General features: G+C 39.8%; 2 protein-coding genes across 2 annotated transcripts in view; one reads left to right on the top strand and one right to left on the bottom strand.

Moving 5' to 3' along the window:
* CDCA2 (cell division cycle associated 2) overlaps positions 1–4190 on the bottom strand; it is a 47354-nt gene extending 43164 nt beyond the window's left edge. Inside the window, exons 1-4 of the mRNA XM_035022588.1 lie at positions 3874–4190; positions 3013–3076; positions 2744–2917; positions 1450–1604 (exon numbers count right to left, since the gene is read on the bottom strand). Of these exons, the coding sequence (XP_034878479.1) occupies positions 1450–1604; positions 2744–2917; positions 3013–3076; positions 3874–4083 (603 nt within the window). The 5' untranslated portion in view covers positions 4084–4190. The remainder of the gene's footprint in view (positions 1–1449; positions 1605–2743; positions 2918–3012; positions 3077–3873) is intronic.
* A 461-nt stretch (positions 4191–4651) lies between these two features.
* Positions 4652–15833, top strand: part of KCTD9 (potassium channel tetramerization domain containing 9) — a 37994-nt gene continuing 26812 nt past the window's right edge. The window contains exons 1-2 of the mRNA XM_035022589.1: positions 4652–4768; positions 13874–13995. Coding sequence (XP_034878480.1) covers positions 4721–4768; positions 13874–13995 — 170 coding nt within the window. The 5' untranslated portion in view covers positions 4652–4720. The remainder of the gene's footprint in view (positions 4769–13873; positions 13996–15833) is intronic.

Below are 15833 nucleotides of genomic sequence, written 5' to 3'. Positions count from 1 at the left end.
TCCTGAAAACTCAAGTTTTTTAATCAGTAAGAAATATTTCAGTTTCTCTTCGAAGTGGCAGGTTCACGGTTCCTTTTGAGAAAATATTGTTCACATTCCCAAGTCTGACTAACCATGATGTCCGTCATTCTTTCAAGTAAAAATGATGCTCCATGAAAAAAAGTGGCCAGAGTTCAGATCACAGCTCAAAACAATTATGCACACGATTTTTTTTCAAAACATCCATCATACTTCTGTATGTACTTTGGAAGTGCCTGATGCATACTTCCCATTTCAATCACACATAATACACAAGGGGGGAGAATTAATAAAATTTACAATTTTCACTGCATCAAGGATATTAAATGAATCTGGCATTATCATTTCCTGTGAAGGCTTAGCAGTGTGGAAAATGACAGCTTGGTGCGCTCAGTTTTACCCACCATTGCTTGCGCACTGTGAGTGCAAACATCAACATAGTGGAAAAAGGCAAACACCTCAGTGCTATTACAAAAACCCGTTTTAACCTCATTGGCCTCTTGAATGGGACTCAGGGATCCCCAGGGATGGGCAGATAATCTCTGAGAACCACCACACTACATAGCCTGTGCATAGTCTCTAAAACCGAAAAATAAAGTGGCTATATAAGTACATTTTAAAATAAGAAGGCCAGGGGGCGCCTGGGTGGCTCAGTTGTTAAGCGTCTGCCTTGGGCTCAGGTCATGATCCCAGGGTTCTGGGATCGAGCCCCGCATCGGGCTCCCTGCTCAGCGGGAAGCCTGCTTCTCCCTCTTCCACTACCCCTGCTTGTGTTCTCTCTCTCGCTGTCTCTGTCAAATAAATAAATAAAATCTTAAAAAAATAAAATAAAATAGGAAGGCCAGGACCAAAAGAGACAATATAAATAGCTGTCCTTCAAGAAGAGGGAGGATTAACTGTCTTTCATTGTAACCCTTGTACACTATTTGGCTTTTTAGGAACATGGATTATTCTGATAAAAATCTGCAAAAACAGCTACATCCTTCCTCATTAGCAGACAAGTAATTTTTTCCTTTTTGCCAGGTTATCCCAAATATATTTTGTCCTGGGGAACTCTTACTCCTACATGCCAACATGTAGGAGTCAAAAAAATTAGACACTTAAAGAAAAAATATTAAAAGAAAAAAGGTTGAAAAACACTGCCTCACTTCATTGTAGAGAAAAACATTAACCGGGAAAAACCCCTGCAAAATAAAATAGCTCCTCTAGAAAACCATTTCTATTCAGGATTTCCCAATTCTTAACCTAGCCATGCTCAACATCACCATCAATGCAAACTGAACACTCTCTGTAAGACAGAGAAAACCTTATCTCCCCAGATCCAAAACAGATGAGATGCACAAGAAGGTAGAAACACGGTACAAAAGCTTTGTAACAGAACAAAACATTCTCCCCAGAGAATTCATGACATAAGTTAGAAGAATATCATACCAGAAAAGGGGAATTCTGTGTCAAAGAAGATTTCTCTGCCGTCTTTAAACTCCGCTGCTGAGCAATGAAACGAATAAGATGGTTTGTTTCAGGGGAGCCCCGAGCGCCGATTGTAGAGCGTCGTCTGGATTTTTTAAGGTAGGATGAGGCCTTTCCTGTAACAAAAACTCTTTTAAATTGGAACAAAGCAAGGCAATCATTGGTAATCATGTACTGAATTCCCTGTAATATACCAGCCTAAGAGAGAACACATAAACACCTATTACAGAAATCTAAATAGAGTATTATAGGCGAAATTACTCACACATGGTCAGTCGGATAGGGATCTTTGTCTATTGATTTATTCCATGATTCTGAAAGTGTCTGGCATATAGAAAGCACTGATCAGAGTGAGTTATGGAATGAACACGTGAACACATTTTAATAGTTCCCATTTTTGTTTCATATTTCTTGCACACAGGGATGGGTAATAGCTTGCTTTGGACTAAGAACGTCTCTTCTTTCTGAATTAGTCCTCTTATCCCCAAGAACTGAAAGGAAAGCTCTCCACTTAGGCACATGTACTCCCAGGTTCTCAATTGTTCAAGATCATTTTTTTCTCTGATACACCAATCCACCTTCCACACACTATGTTGCATATGCTGAAGAGGACAAAATAAATCTAGTTTTTTCTTTAAAGATTTATGAATAATGTTCTTGAGAAGGGAACACAGAATGGCACACCACTGTGGTCTTGTCTACATCATGCATTATCTAGTCTAGTGCCCTCTGGCTTTCCAGCCTTCCCTCACTCTCCATTTCTAAATGCTGTTCTCCAATCTAATCCCAGTTCCATGTTTATTTCCTCTCTTAGCTAAATCTGACTTCACAGGTGAATTTCATTTCTACTCCTTGAAGATTAGCCCAAGTCAATTTTGTTTGTGATTTTGAAAGAGGCATACCCCAATCTTTCTTAATTGCTCTTCAACTTTCTCTTATTTTTACCATATGTGAGCATAAAATTTATTACTACTTAGAGTAAACATATCCCATATCTCATGAGTCAGGTCAAAAAGTGACTCACATATGTCTTCTTTTCCAGTTTGGGCACAGAGCACACTGTTGACTGTTATCATGCTGGGTGCCCTAGGAACCTGATAGTCTGCTATGCTAGATGCATGGTACATATTTACAGAAATGTCCCTAATTGAACGTTTGCAGAGTCAAAGTAATGAGATAAAGCAGATGAACAAAACTGAGTTAAAGTTATTTTTAAACTTTAAAAGCACTGCAATAGAAGGACAACTTCTTTTACCTGAAGAGTTCTTTACAAAGCTTTCAGGTGTAATTCCCAATTGCTCTACTGTTACTGTGTTAAAATCCAAAGGTGACTTGAAAGTATCTGGTGTGCAACCATTAGGAGTCCCTTCAGGTGCATGCTTCTGAGGACTTACAAGCCTCCCGTTTCCCGAAATGAAAGAGGTATTTTCTGAAATAGACAACATATTGTGAGGGCTAAACATCATTATGAAAACAAATACCTAAACCTTACATTTCACAAGGAGGCAACAGATCACTACATACCAGTATCACGAATACCAGGCTCCTTGGTTTCAAGAGGCTCGCTGTCTTTTGAGTTGGTATCCATCTAAAAAAAAAAAAAAAAAAAAAAAAGGAAAAAAAAAAAACCCCCTCATTTCCAAGTTAACGATTAGATCAAGATTCTCATTCAAGACTGAATTCTAATACAACCTATACAGGCATGAAAATAGATGTCGAGCGTATCTGAGAGCTTTTTAAAAAAGAGAGAAATGGAGGAAACTGCTGTTGAGGATGAAACAAAGCAGACCTCACACTAGAAGCCATGGCTTTTCAACCTGGGCGAACATCTGAATCATCTGGGTACCCTGTTATAGACACAGCTTTGCGGATTCCCAAAAATTCTAATTAAGTAGGTCTGGCTGGGCTCCAAGAAATCTGCATTTTAGAAAGCACGCGGGCGGCCCGGCTCAGGCAGCAGGAGGACCACTATATCCGTGGAGCAGGGTAAGTAAGAACACGCTTCTGAGAAGCACGCCCCAGAAGCAGCTCTGCTGGACCAGGGTCCTTGCCCTACCTCTCACTCCCGCAGCTTGGCTCTCCTCCCACTGGGTTTATTCGGAACGCTCCACCGCGGGGGAGTGTCGTGCAGTGCAGACTGTTCGCTCGATAAGGCAACTGTCGGCCGCCAAGTCGCCCGCCGGGAGCTGCCTCGTCCGGCCCGAGGAACTCCAACCCCGCCGCCCGCGATCCCTACCTTCGCCTCCGCCCGGCCGCTGCCTGCCGCCCGCCGCCAGATTCAAATCGCCGGCCCCGCCTCCTCGCTACCGGCGTTACTCCACGAATCTCTACGCCGCCGCTGTCCACACGTGTCCACGCGCACCCCGAATTCTCCCGGGCCTCTACCTCGTCGTCCCAGGACCAGGAGTGGTTTGGTGAGCTCGAGAGAAGCCACCAGTAGCTGCGGGTGACGCGCCGACCAGAGAGACCTGCTGAGGCTAACCTGTATCCGAGGGGACTACTTTCCGTGAGAGTCTCGCGGAGGAACCCTTCGGTTATCACCTTAGCTCCGCCCCCGTCTTTCAATTGGATGCTGCAAACTTCGAAAAGAATCATTGGACCAATCCTGGCAAGAACGACGGGAGGACTCTTGCCCAATCATCCAGTCCAGACAGCCGCCGTTTCGTCCGTGGTTTGAGCGAGTGGGAGGGGGAGCTGACTTGTATAGGTCCCTGCTAGAGCTCCACCTCTTTCCTTCCAAACCCTCCTCCCTATGCAGATGAGCTCTACCTGGTGTTGGGTTTGCGCCTGCTCAGTAACGCCTAGAGCCGCCGTTCGGCTCCAGGTTGTGCTGATTGGCTGATAACCCTTCCCGTCTGCAAGACTGCAACCTCTCTTCCCTCCCTCCACCTGGGCTGGGTTAGTATGAGCCCACCCAACGCAGGGCGAGGATTGGCTGAGCGCTGTCCGGCGCTGCCAGTTGATTGGTGGGGCTTAGAGTCAGTCTGGGAGAGGTGGGGGAAGGGTCCCAGGCTGACTGAGGAGCCCAGGGGCGGGGTGGGAAGGAGGGCCCGCCAACCCTGGGGTGTGGGACCGAGAGTGCGTGCGTGTGTGTCTCTGTAAGAGAAGGAAGGTGGCGAAGGGAGGAGAGTCCGAGTGGGTGGAGGGAGGGGAAGGGCGGGAGAAGAAGAAGGTGGGAGGAGAGCCAGGCGGGAGGGTGGCGACTCCCTCAGGACCCAGTGGGGGCAGCGCGATGAGGCGGGTGACCCTGTTCCTTAACGGCAGCCCCAAGAATGGAAAGGTAAGGGGGTCGGGAGGAGGCGGGCCGCCTGCTGGGGGAGAGGGCAGCGGAGCGCGGAACGGGCTGGCAGGGCGGAGGGCTAAAGTTGGGCAGAGGGGCAGGGAGGTGGGCGTGCGCCGGGGTGGGGGGCGTCCAGGAGGCGAACGTCGGGTCCCCGCGGCCTCCTTCCAGCCCGCGGGATTCCTGACCCGAGCCCGCCCTTCAACTCCCCAGCCGCCCTGGGGCCAGCACAGGTCAGCTTGTGCTTTATCGTTCCCACGTCCAGGTGTGGGTCCTGGAAAACGGAGGACTCGGAGGGCGCCGGGAGGGCCGCTGTCACCTGAGCGCTTGGCGCTGATGTCCCTCTTCCCACCTCCACCCCGAAGACCCCAGCCCTGGCTGTAGAAGGGCGCTTGTTGCCACCTTCGTGCTGAGTAATGGTCTGCTCCAGAAAGTGGTGGTTAACAACTAAGGCAGACACGGAAGGTTGATCAGGTAGAAAGAATGAAACTGTTTATCGGTGGATAAATAAAATATTCTTCTATCGTAGGGTGAATAGAAAATTGAAAATTAGGGACATTTTCTTGATGGTTCCTACCTTTGTCTTTTAGGCGCCCCAAGCCCCGCCGCCGCCAAACTTACGTACTCACTTTATTTCGCCTTGTTTTAGTTCCTTAGAAAGACTGTCACAATAGACTAAGATGGATTGATTTGACGTTACTAGTTGCTGTGTTCGGCCTTTGTTGAGGGTGTGGTACCAAATATTTTTTCCAAGGCTGGAGCAAGCCAAAATGAATCCTGTTCCTTCTCAAGCCGCTTGCCCCACCCATGAAAGTTGTTCGGCTTCTTTGGAAAATTTGACTGCTCAAGGCAGACATTTATGATGTGGCTAAATGACATCTAGAAGTAACGATGCCTTAGAGTTTAAGGTAAAGGTAAATTGACCTCACTGTATTATTTGCCAGGATACAGTACTTCGTTTCCTGCATATTTTGGAAACAGTATGTTTTTAAATCGTGTAATTGTGCCCCGGTATAAAAAATGGCTTTCCAACTACTCTGAAATTTTAAATAAATCTGCTCTAAAAATTTGAACCACGGTCTAGTTTGTTGACTATAATTTTGTGTTATTCTGATTTTAGAGACTTAATACATAAAAACAACTGGCATATATTCAAGTTCTTGAGTTTTCATAAATGTTACTTCAAAATATACTTCACAAGATTTATATTATTTCTGACCATTAACTTTTTCTAAATCTGTGTTGTCTGTTAGCTACTAAGAATCTAAAACTTACTGTTACTGGAAGAAAAAAATAGTATATCCAAACGATTGTAATGTTTTCTCAAAAGCAGACCTTTGGTTGACCTTGTTATCCAGCATCTCATTGTTCCTCTCTGAAAGACAAGATGTTTAGACTCAGTCATAAATATTTAACTGTGCTCTAAATCTCCTCTGAAACCACTGAATTTTGTTCTTTCAAAGATCGGTTATGTTAGTTTTACCATATGTATTTTTTAAGCTATCTAGTTTTGATTAGATTAGGTTTTGGGGTTTAAAATTTTTGTTTCAAAAATATTTTCTCTGGAGTCTCAAAAGATTGGAAAAAACCCATCTCAAGTAGATGAAGATAAATATATTTATGTTGTGAAGATCATAAAGATCCAAACTGGAGAATACTAGTATGATTCAATATTAAAAAATCATACTCTAATCCTTACTACTCAACTGGAAAACATATTCTATGCCAAAGTTCTGTTTCCTGTCCTTTCCAGCTGATTAAAAAAAAACAAAAAAAACAAAAACTACAATTACTCTTATTTGACAAAAGATCACAGAATAATACATAACAGCTTGCATGTTTATATAAATAATGTGACTAGAGCTAGCCTGGATTGGCGTGATCGTGACATGATGTTCATGAAAAACATGCTGAAACAGAGCACTACTATTACAGAGTTTGATTTTCCATCCAGCAGTTAGGATATCTGTCACTTTCAATCTCTCCTTATTAACCTAGCTTCTGTTTTTGCTTCCTGGTCATAAGTGTCTGTTTTTTCAAATAAGTTTCCCTCCTATAAAGCTTCTTCAGTGGTTTCCAGACCGGGCCAGAAAGCCTGGGCTTGGAGAGGCACAGAGTTACTGCAGGGAACTACATATGCTTACCATGACTTTTCTGTATACTGAATAAACATAAGTGTCACTAGTGCATGCTTTGATGTTGTAGTTGTAGAGAGGGCTGGGCATGCTCTAAAACAGTGCTTTCCAGAGTGAGACAGTACACCACAGAGGGTGTGCAAGAGGACCCAGGGGAGTTTAAGAAGAAATATTATACTTTATATTTTTACTTAGAAATATAAAATCATATTAAAACTTGATTTTTTGGGGGGGGGCGCCTGGGTGGCTCAGTCGTTAAGTGTCTGCCTTCGGCTCAGGTCATGATCCCAGGGTCCTGGGATCGAGCCCCGCATCAGGCTCCCTGCTCAGCGGGGAGTCTGCTTCTCCCTCTCCCACTCCTCCTGCTTGTGTTTCCCTTTCTCACTGTCTCTCTCTCTGTCAAAAAATAAATAAAATCTTAAAAAAAAAAAATTTAAAACTTGATTTTTTTAATCCATAAAGACAAGTACTTTCAATTACTGAATGTGTCAGGTGGTCTCAAGTCTACTGAGAGAAGGGAGTATGTTCCCATGTGAAAACTTCTTCACTGGTTGGTTCACTTTGGTATATTGTGATGTACTGAAGCACACAAGTGCGGGTTAAGATTTGCATTATCCAGTTTTAACTAAATTAACCTTCACCAAAATGCCAAGTGGCTTTAAAAGATTCCTTCAAAGAAGCTGCAGATTGAAGAATATTAGTTACGTGAACACAAGTAAGCGATGAGAAAATGGCAGAGCTACCACCTCTCCAAATATAAACTATGAGAATTGGGGGACGAGGGGGCAGGGAAAGGATTTCTGGACCTGAGAAGTCAAAAAGTGCTGAATTTTATTTTATTTTTTTAAAGATTTACCTATTTATGAGAGAGAGAGCACGCACATGTGCGCAAGTGGGGGGGAGGGGCAGAGGGAGAGAATCTTTCAAGCAGACTTCCCACTGAGCGCAGAGCCTGAATTGGGGCTCAGTCCCATGATCCTGAGATCATGACTTGATACAAAACCGAGAGTTGGACGCTCAATTGACTAAGCCACCCAGGCACCCCAAAAAGTGCTGAATTTTAAAGAAGATTATTTGAAGTCCTATTTAATAACTGCTATTAACAATAAGCCACTCCCTAAGAGTATATTGTTCTTTGAAACATTAGCCAATGATGAGATGAGGTCATCCTAATTAGCAAGATGTTTAAAAATATTTTCCAACATATGAAGACAATTTGAGATGTTTTTCTTTTCCTTTCTTGTTCCTTTTCAGTGTTTAAAATCAATTTTATATTTGGCAGGATTTCCCTAAATTTAATGGTAAATATTTAGGGGATTTTTACTGGCCAGCTCCATATTCTAAGTCGATAAAGGTTTTTGGGAGATCATATTCTTTTCTGACTGTGGCATAAACTTTATAAATAAGTAAATAAATATACAAATGTTTGAGCACATGCCCAAAAATGTTTTACTGATGGGGTACATAGTCAAAACATTTGAAGGCCATAATTCTAAAAAATTGGGATCTTCAAATTTTACCTTTTTTAGTTGCTCCAAAAGAATCAGTTGTATCCTCTCATCCTTTCTCCATATGCCTTGGAATTCCCATTTTTCTCTTTTTGATATTCTCTGTAAATAGCATTAAGGAATTTGAAATGAGGACTCAGACATCTGAATGTAGTGAGTGATTTCTGAGAAACCTGATGTCAGTTCAAAATTTCTGTACCTCTTGAACAGAAGTTGCTTTAACTAAAGAATATTCAGGAATAGGCTGTGCAAGTCATAGACCTTTTGTATACGTTATTTATTCAGCCAAAACTAACTGATTACCTTCTTTGTACAAGGAACCGTGCCAGCTCACTGCAGATATAATGGGACGTGAAATAGATCCTCTGTCCTGATGTTTACACTCTTAGTCCAGGACTTAATTGTTTTCTTCTGGCTTTGATATTAGGTCAGAAATATGTTGTTGGTGTTAAGTATCCAGATTTGAATCTGTTATATTAAGTTGAAGGAAGGTGAAATCTATGTGACCTTTGCTTATTGAAATCTAAACATTAATGAGAACTTTGCTCTTCAACTTTAAACATTTAAGAAATATATTTGATACATATAAAGAGTATTAATATGCATAAAAATTAAGACGAAAATAATATACCAAATATCAGTAAACCTGCCACAGAAGGCAAGAAAAAGTATATTACCAAAACTTAATGTGCTTGTTCACTTTCCTATTCCCTTGCTTATCCATAAAGTGAGCCAATTTCATGAATGCTGTATTTCTCTTTGCCATGTCTCTTTTAATAGTTGAGCCACATATGTATATGTATAACTAAATTATATATTGTTTTGTCATCTTCGGGACATAACCTAAATGGATGTCATATGTAATCTTTTTGGACTTACATTTTTCATTCAATATAATATTTCTAAGATTACATCCATAATGTCCCACATAATTTAGTTATTTTTGCTGCTTTATAATAGTCCATTTTATACGAGTACTATCCCATTTTATCTGTCCTCCTGTCAATGGACATTTGGGTTGTTTATTTCTTTATATTTTGTTATTAAATTGAAAGTGTTGCCGTGAATATTCCTTTGTATGTATCCTGGTACACACATGCAAGCATTTTTCTAGGGCAGTGGATTGCAAACTTTAGCATGCATTGGGATCAGTTGGAGGAATCGAGAAAACACATTGCTGGGCCCCACCCTCAGAGCTTCAGATTCAGTAGATCTGGGATGGGGTTAGGAATTTGAATTTCTAACATATTTCCAAGGTGATCCTAATGCTGCCAATCTAGGGACCACACTTTTTTTTTTTTAAGATTTTATTTATTTATTTGAGAGAGAGAGAGAACATGAGCAGGGGGAGGGGCAGAGGAAGAAGCCGGCTCCACTTTCCTATGCCCCTGCTCCAGTGAGATGCGGGGCTCCTTCCCAGACCCAAGACTCAAGGACCGTGACCCAAGCCGATGGCAGTTGCTTAGCCCACTGAGCCACCCGGGCACCCCAAGGGCCCACACTTTTAAGAACCAATGCTCTGGTGAATATAAGTTATCCTAATGGTTGACCCTTGAACAACATGGATTTGAACTGCATGGGCCCACTTATGTGTAGATTTTTTTTCGGTAAATACCTGTAGTACTATATATTTTCTCTAGCGCACTTTATTGTAAAAATAGAGTAACATAACTTACAAAATATGTATTAATTGTCTATATTATTGATAAGGCTTCTGGTCAATAGTAGGCTATTAGTAAAGTGTTTGGAGAGTCAAAAGTTATATGTGGATTTTTAAATACACAGGGGAGGGGGAGTTGGTGCCCCCAAACCCTGCATTGTTCAAGAGTCAACTGTATTGGATGTGAGGTATATGAATGTTTAATTTTTTCAAATGCCAAATTGTTTTTCAGAGTTATTGCAGTAATTTATATCCCATCAGCAGTGCATAAACCTTCCCACTGATCCAAATCCTCTTCAACACTTGATTTTGTCAGACTTTTTAATATTTAATATTTTAATATTTGCCTTCTTGACCTAGAGTTATGTTATCTTTTTTAGGAACAAAATAATTTAAAAATATGTGGAATTTAAGAAACAAGACAAAAGAATATAGGGGGGAAAAAAGGAGAGGCACAAACCAAGAAAAAAAACTCTTAACTATAGAGAACAAACTGATGGTTACCAGAGGGGAGGTGGGGGGGGATGGGTGATCAGGATTAAGGAGTGCACTTGTAATGAACACCAGGTGTTGTATGCAAGTGTTGAATCACCATATTGTACACCTGAAGCTAATATTAAACTGTTAACTGAAATTTAAATTTAAAAAACCCCTAATTTTAAATGTATTAAACTAAAAGTGTAGGTAGAGTAAATTTAGTAATTGTGATTAATAGTTTGGTTGGGTATATCAGCCTGCATAAATTGAGTAAGTATTTATTGATAGTGTCTTAGTTAATAGATAATATGGGCATGTAAGAAAAAACGCTTTAAGTACATGTGCGGGTTTTAATTTTTAAATTTGAAGAACACAGGTTACAATTTGAAAATGGTGTTTAAAGGCAAATTAAAACTCACTAAACTGATACGCCCTCGTAGGCACAGTATAACATTTACTTTCCCAGTTGGTAGATGGCTTTCACTTGTCTTAGGGTCTGAAATTTAGAAAGGGTTAAATTAAATAGTAACGTAATATGGTTCTCATTAACTTAACTAGATGCACTTCTCAATTTACACCATAGAATGCTTCCATTCTAAGTATAGTGCCTTGTTTATTAAAGCAGATAATCCCAGTAACATGGGAACTCCAGGTCCACCCTGGGGAGCATATAGCCATTCTTAGCATGATCATTTTACAAATGCTTGGCCTCTCTGAGGACTAAAATAAGCTTATTATATAACAATTACAGCTCAAATCTATGATATTACAAGATTTCCATTGCTGCTTTCTCCCCAACAAAGTTGTTACATAAAGAAAGGTACATGAGCCAGTCTATTACAGACTTTCTTACCAACTTAAAATGTTTTCCAAGCCTATCACATTTTTATGTTGGTATATATCTATTTTTAAATCAGATATTCTGATTGGTTTATATGAAAGACAGATTTTGAATATTATGTTTGCAATATAATTCTATCTTATTTGTTAGTATGCTCAAGAGAGTAAAGCTAAAGTGATCTAGTTAAACAAATGCCAAAAATGCCCTCCAAATGAAAAACAAGTGTGGTAGCGCAACTTAAGGGCAATTTTTCAAATCTACAGAACTGTAAGATTTCTTGCAATAATTTCACTACTATTTTCTCTAATTGATGGCCTTTTGATTATCTTATTTAAAGGAAAGTGTCCATTGCGTAACATAGATACATTAAATTTTCATCCGTTTTATGATATGGCTGGTTGAAGGAGAGAAGTGAAAAGAAATGCTGGGGGAGAAAGTTGGTGTTCTGGCAAGGAGGGGATAATGTCAGGCTAACCAAAGCCATGTAAAAATATATAAGAAGCAAAGGTCAATTAGAAAATTCTTATATAATAGGAACTATGACAAGAATGCTGATGTTGGAAAGGATTTTCTTACCCTCCCCGGACAGTTTCCGGGCTGTAAAAGTCGATTTGCATTTGCTTTGGTCAGTGTCTTGTGTTTCTATGCTTTTGATTCTTTTGTTTTCTCTCCACACCCTCTCTCTTAGCACAAGTGGGTTTGCTGCACCTAATGCCTTATATTTTTTCTCTTCCTTTTCTCCCGGGAACATGTATCTGCAGTAACAGAATTCCAGGCTCTATTACAGAGGTGAAAAAATGATAGGAAATAAAGGAGACACATTTTATTCAAGTTTCAGTTATTTATGGCATGTCTCCTCTGTCAAGACACTGTGCCAAGTGCTTTCCATTATTTCTTTTTTTACCATGGCAAGATACACATAACACAAAAGTTAGCATTTTAGCCATTTATAAGCATACAATTCATTGGCATTAGGTACATTCACAGTGTAACATTACCACTACTTCCAAAATTTATCATACCAAATAGAAACTACCCATAAGCAATGACTTTCCTATTCACCCTCCACCCTGGTAATCTTTATTCTACTTTCTGCCTAAGTATGTCATGTAAGTGGGATCACATAATATTTGCCCTTTTATGTGTCTGGCTTATTTTACTTAGCATATGGCTTCAAGATTTATCTATGTTGTAGCATGTATCAGAATTTCATTCCTTTTAATAGCTGAATAATACTCCATTGTGTGTATATACCACATTTTGTTTATCCATTCATCCGTTTAAGGACACTTGGATTGTGTATGACTTTTAATCCACCTACTTCCCTTTAAATTGTGCTTGCCTACAACCCTTCCCTAGAATTTCCCAGCTTGCAATACTTATCTGTCCTTTCATCCTTATGATCCAAGAGAAAACAGTTGGGGATCTGAGTACTCTGCCATGAAGACTGCACATTCCCATATTAACAAGCAATTCCCTCCATACCCTGCTATTCGTTACATTTATCTAACTAAAAATTCAGGGTCTACTAAACTCCAGTCACTGGTAACCAAAGGATCAGCCTTGTTTCTTATTTCATATGGCACTTTGATCCAGTATCCCGTGGGAAGTTGATTGGCTGTTCGTTCTTCATGTTCAGCCCCTCATCTATGTTTTATTCGTAATTTTCAGAAATCCTAACCGATAACAGTACAACTATACAACTCAGCCACTGGGAACCCATAGTTAAAATTATACTGGAGCAAAAAAAAAAAAAAACTACATGTAGAGATTCTCAGCCCCCTACCTAAGCGTTTGCATTGCTTATGCACATATCAGACTGTGCCTGATGTAAAGCAGGAGAGAGCAATTCACTGTATCCCAGCTGTTGGCTGTATTTAGAATGTTAGCTAAAATCTGGCTTTTATAATTATAAGTGGTTGCTGAAGAATTAAATAAATGAAGTGGGAAGTTGTTACCTTTCACGTGGTGGTTGATGTAGTAAATGTTATCATAAACAGTAAATCATTCCTATTTTTAAAATAAACCATTCCTATAACAAAGGAATAACAAAAGCAACATTATAAGGACTTAATAGGTCTCAGGCACTTTGCTAAGCTCATGCCATGCATTAACTCATTTCATCCTCATGACCTGATATAGGTGTGACTTTTATTCATTTCTTGTTAAAACAACAGAAGCATAAAGAGGTTAATTTGGCTCATGTCGACAGCTAGAAAATGTCATAACCTACATTCAGGTGTGGGTCTGTCTTCAGAACTAGAGCGTTATTTAACATACATAAGATTGTAAATTATTTTCACGCAGAGATGATTTCTTACACTCTAGTTTTGGATTTCAGCAGTATTAGATGTAAGAACCTCTCAGAATCTCCTTTTATTTGATAGTCTGATTTTTAGTCCTGTTTATAGTATGGTGGTTTATAATTTGTAAGTAATGAAATTCATTATATAAGTTATCCAAATTAATCTGGTGTGTTCACAGGTGGTCGCTGTATATGGAACTTTATCTGATTTGCTTTCTGTGGCCAGCAGTAAACTCGGCATAAAAGCCACCAGTGTGTATAATGGGAAAGGTGGACTGATCGATGATATTGCTCTGATCAGGTAACCTTCACCTTCTTATAAGCTGTCTACAGTGTTCCCTCAGCATCTTGGTGCTGTGCTGTTTCCCTTAAGCAGTAGTTTAATTACTGGTAAGAATACAGAATTTTGGCAAATGATTGCCTAAAATTTGCTCTTTAGAATTTAAGTAATTTGGACTTCTACTATAAGGTAGAAAATCCTCAGTACATTCCAATATTCTGATAGTCTTTCTGCATATTTCATACGTGGCTATAAGGAATTTTTTTGTTATTAGAGATGGATCTAATAAGACATGCAATTTGGGAGGGGTGTCAGAATTTATTTTCGTATTAACAAAATTGATGTATATACATTAACTCATGACTTGATTGCCTCTGAACATGTGTTTTTGTAAGATAAATTTAAAATGTTGATTCTTCTCTACTTGTTATAAAAATAGCCCTCACAGAGAAGCAGGCCAATTCGCTAAATGACTAATTTACACAAAGCCAGTTCACCAAAAATCAGTTTGTCGAATGACCAATTTGCCGAGTGTTTTCCAGGTGTTAATTTCACCACATCTTTTTATTTTTTTTTAAGATTTTTTATTTATTCATTTGAGAGAGAGACAGAGCACACAAGCTGGGGGAGAGGCAGAGGGAGAGGGAGAAGCAGGCTCCCCTCTGAGTCAGCCGGGAGCCTAATGTGGGGCTTGATCCCGGGACCTGGAGATCATGACCTGAGCCAAAGACAGATGCCTAACCATCTGAGCCACCCAGGCACCCTTTACCACATCTTTTCTACCTCTTTTCCCACCGCTTATAATTTGGGTTTGGCTAATATCATGGCATGTTTCAAAATTCAGATGCCTAGAACGTCTGACTCTGAGGACATGCATTTTTTTAATGTTAGAAATTTGATTGATCTCTTTTAATTTAAATGCTACTGCTTATTGTTCAATTCATTTCCTAAGAATGCTTTGAATTTTATGAACCTTACAAAGACCTATTTTGGTAAAAACTTGCTAAATAAGGTAGAGCTTTAAGTAGGGTTAACTCACCAGTGATCTTCCACAATAGTGACTTTCTGTTTGTTGGGTTTTGATTTTGTTTTTTAAATATCCCAGGCAGATTTATCTCTTTAAAACAAGTGTTAGTTCACCTCATTCCATTCTCATAGGCTCATAGAATTTTGGAGCAAGAGGCTTAAGAAAGAAGATGGGAGGGGAACGCTAAGAACTGACTTTGCCCCTTGCCTTGTATTGGCTCTGCCCAAGTCACCTCATTTAATTGGCGAGGCATGAGGTCTTTTAAACTGATAGTGTGAAGATAATGATGCGCTAAATTACAATAGCTAATACAGAACTACAGTAGCTAATACAAAACTACAAAACTAATATAAAGTTTAGTTTTTGTTTCAACTCAGGTCAGAATGACCTTTCAATGTAATACACTGCTTTTGAAGGTAATCGCTTCTAATCTCTTCATTTTATAAATGAGGAAACTAAACATTTGAGAAGTTCAATATCTTACCTGGGTCACACAGTTTAGTAGTTGATTTTTGTTAATGAGAAGAAAACAAATGTTCATACTGTCTTAAAAATTAATTGGCATAGTGAGCAAGTAGAAAAGATTGTAGACTTAAAAGATGTAGCTTTAAAATCCAAATCAGTTAGAATTTCTTAGTTTTTCAGCATCTGTCTCCCAGCTTCTTTCCGTTTCGATAGATAATTGGGTCTCATTCTTGGGTGATTTGCATCAAGCTAAATTTCTCCTTAACCCAGATGCTGCCTCTAAGAAATATTCAATGCATTCCTGTGATGCCTTACAGGAAATAAAAATTTCTACAACATAGAAGGTCAGAAATGAAGCCTTCTGAAC

Source organism: Mirounga leonina, unplaced genomic scaffold (assembly GCF_011800145.1).
Source record: "Mirounga leonina isolate KUSES-001 unplaced genomic scaffold, KU_Mleo_1.0 Mir_176, whole genome shotgun sequence".
NCBI classification, from domain to species: Eukaryota; Metazoa; Chordata; class Mammalia; order Carnivora; family Phocidae; genus Mirounga; species Mirounga leonina.
The sequence above is the reverse complement of the archived record's forward strand: the minus strand, read 5'-3'. Positions and strand labels throughout refer to the sequence as shown.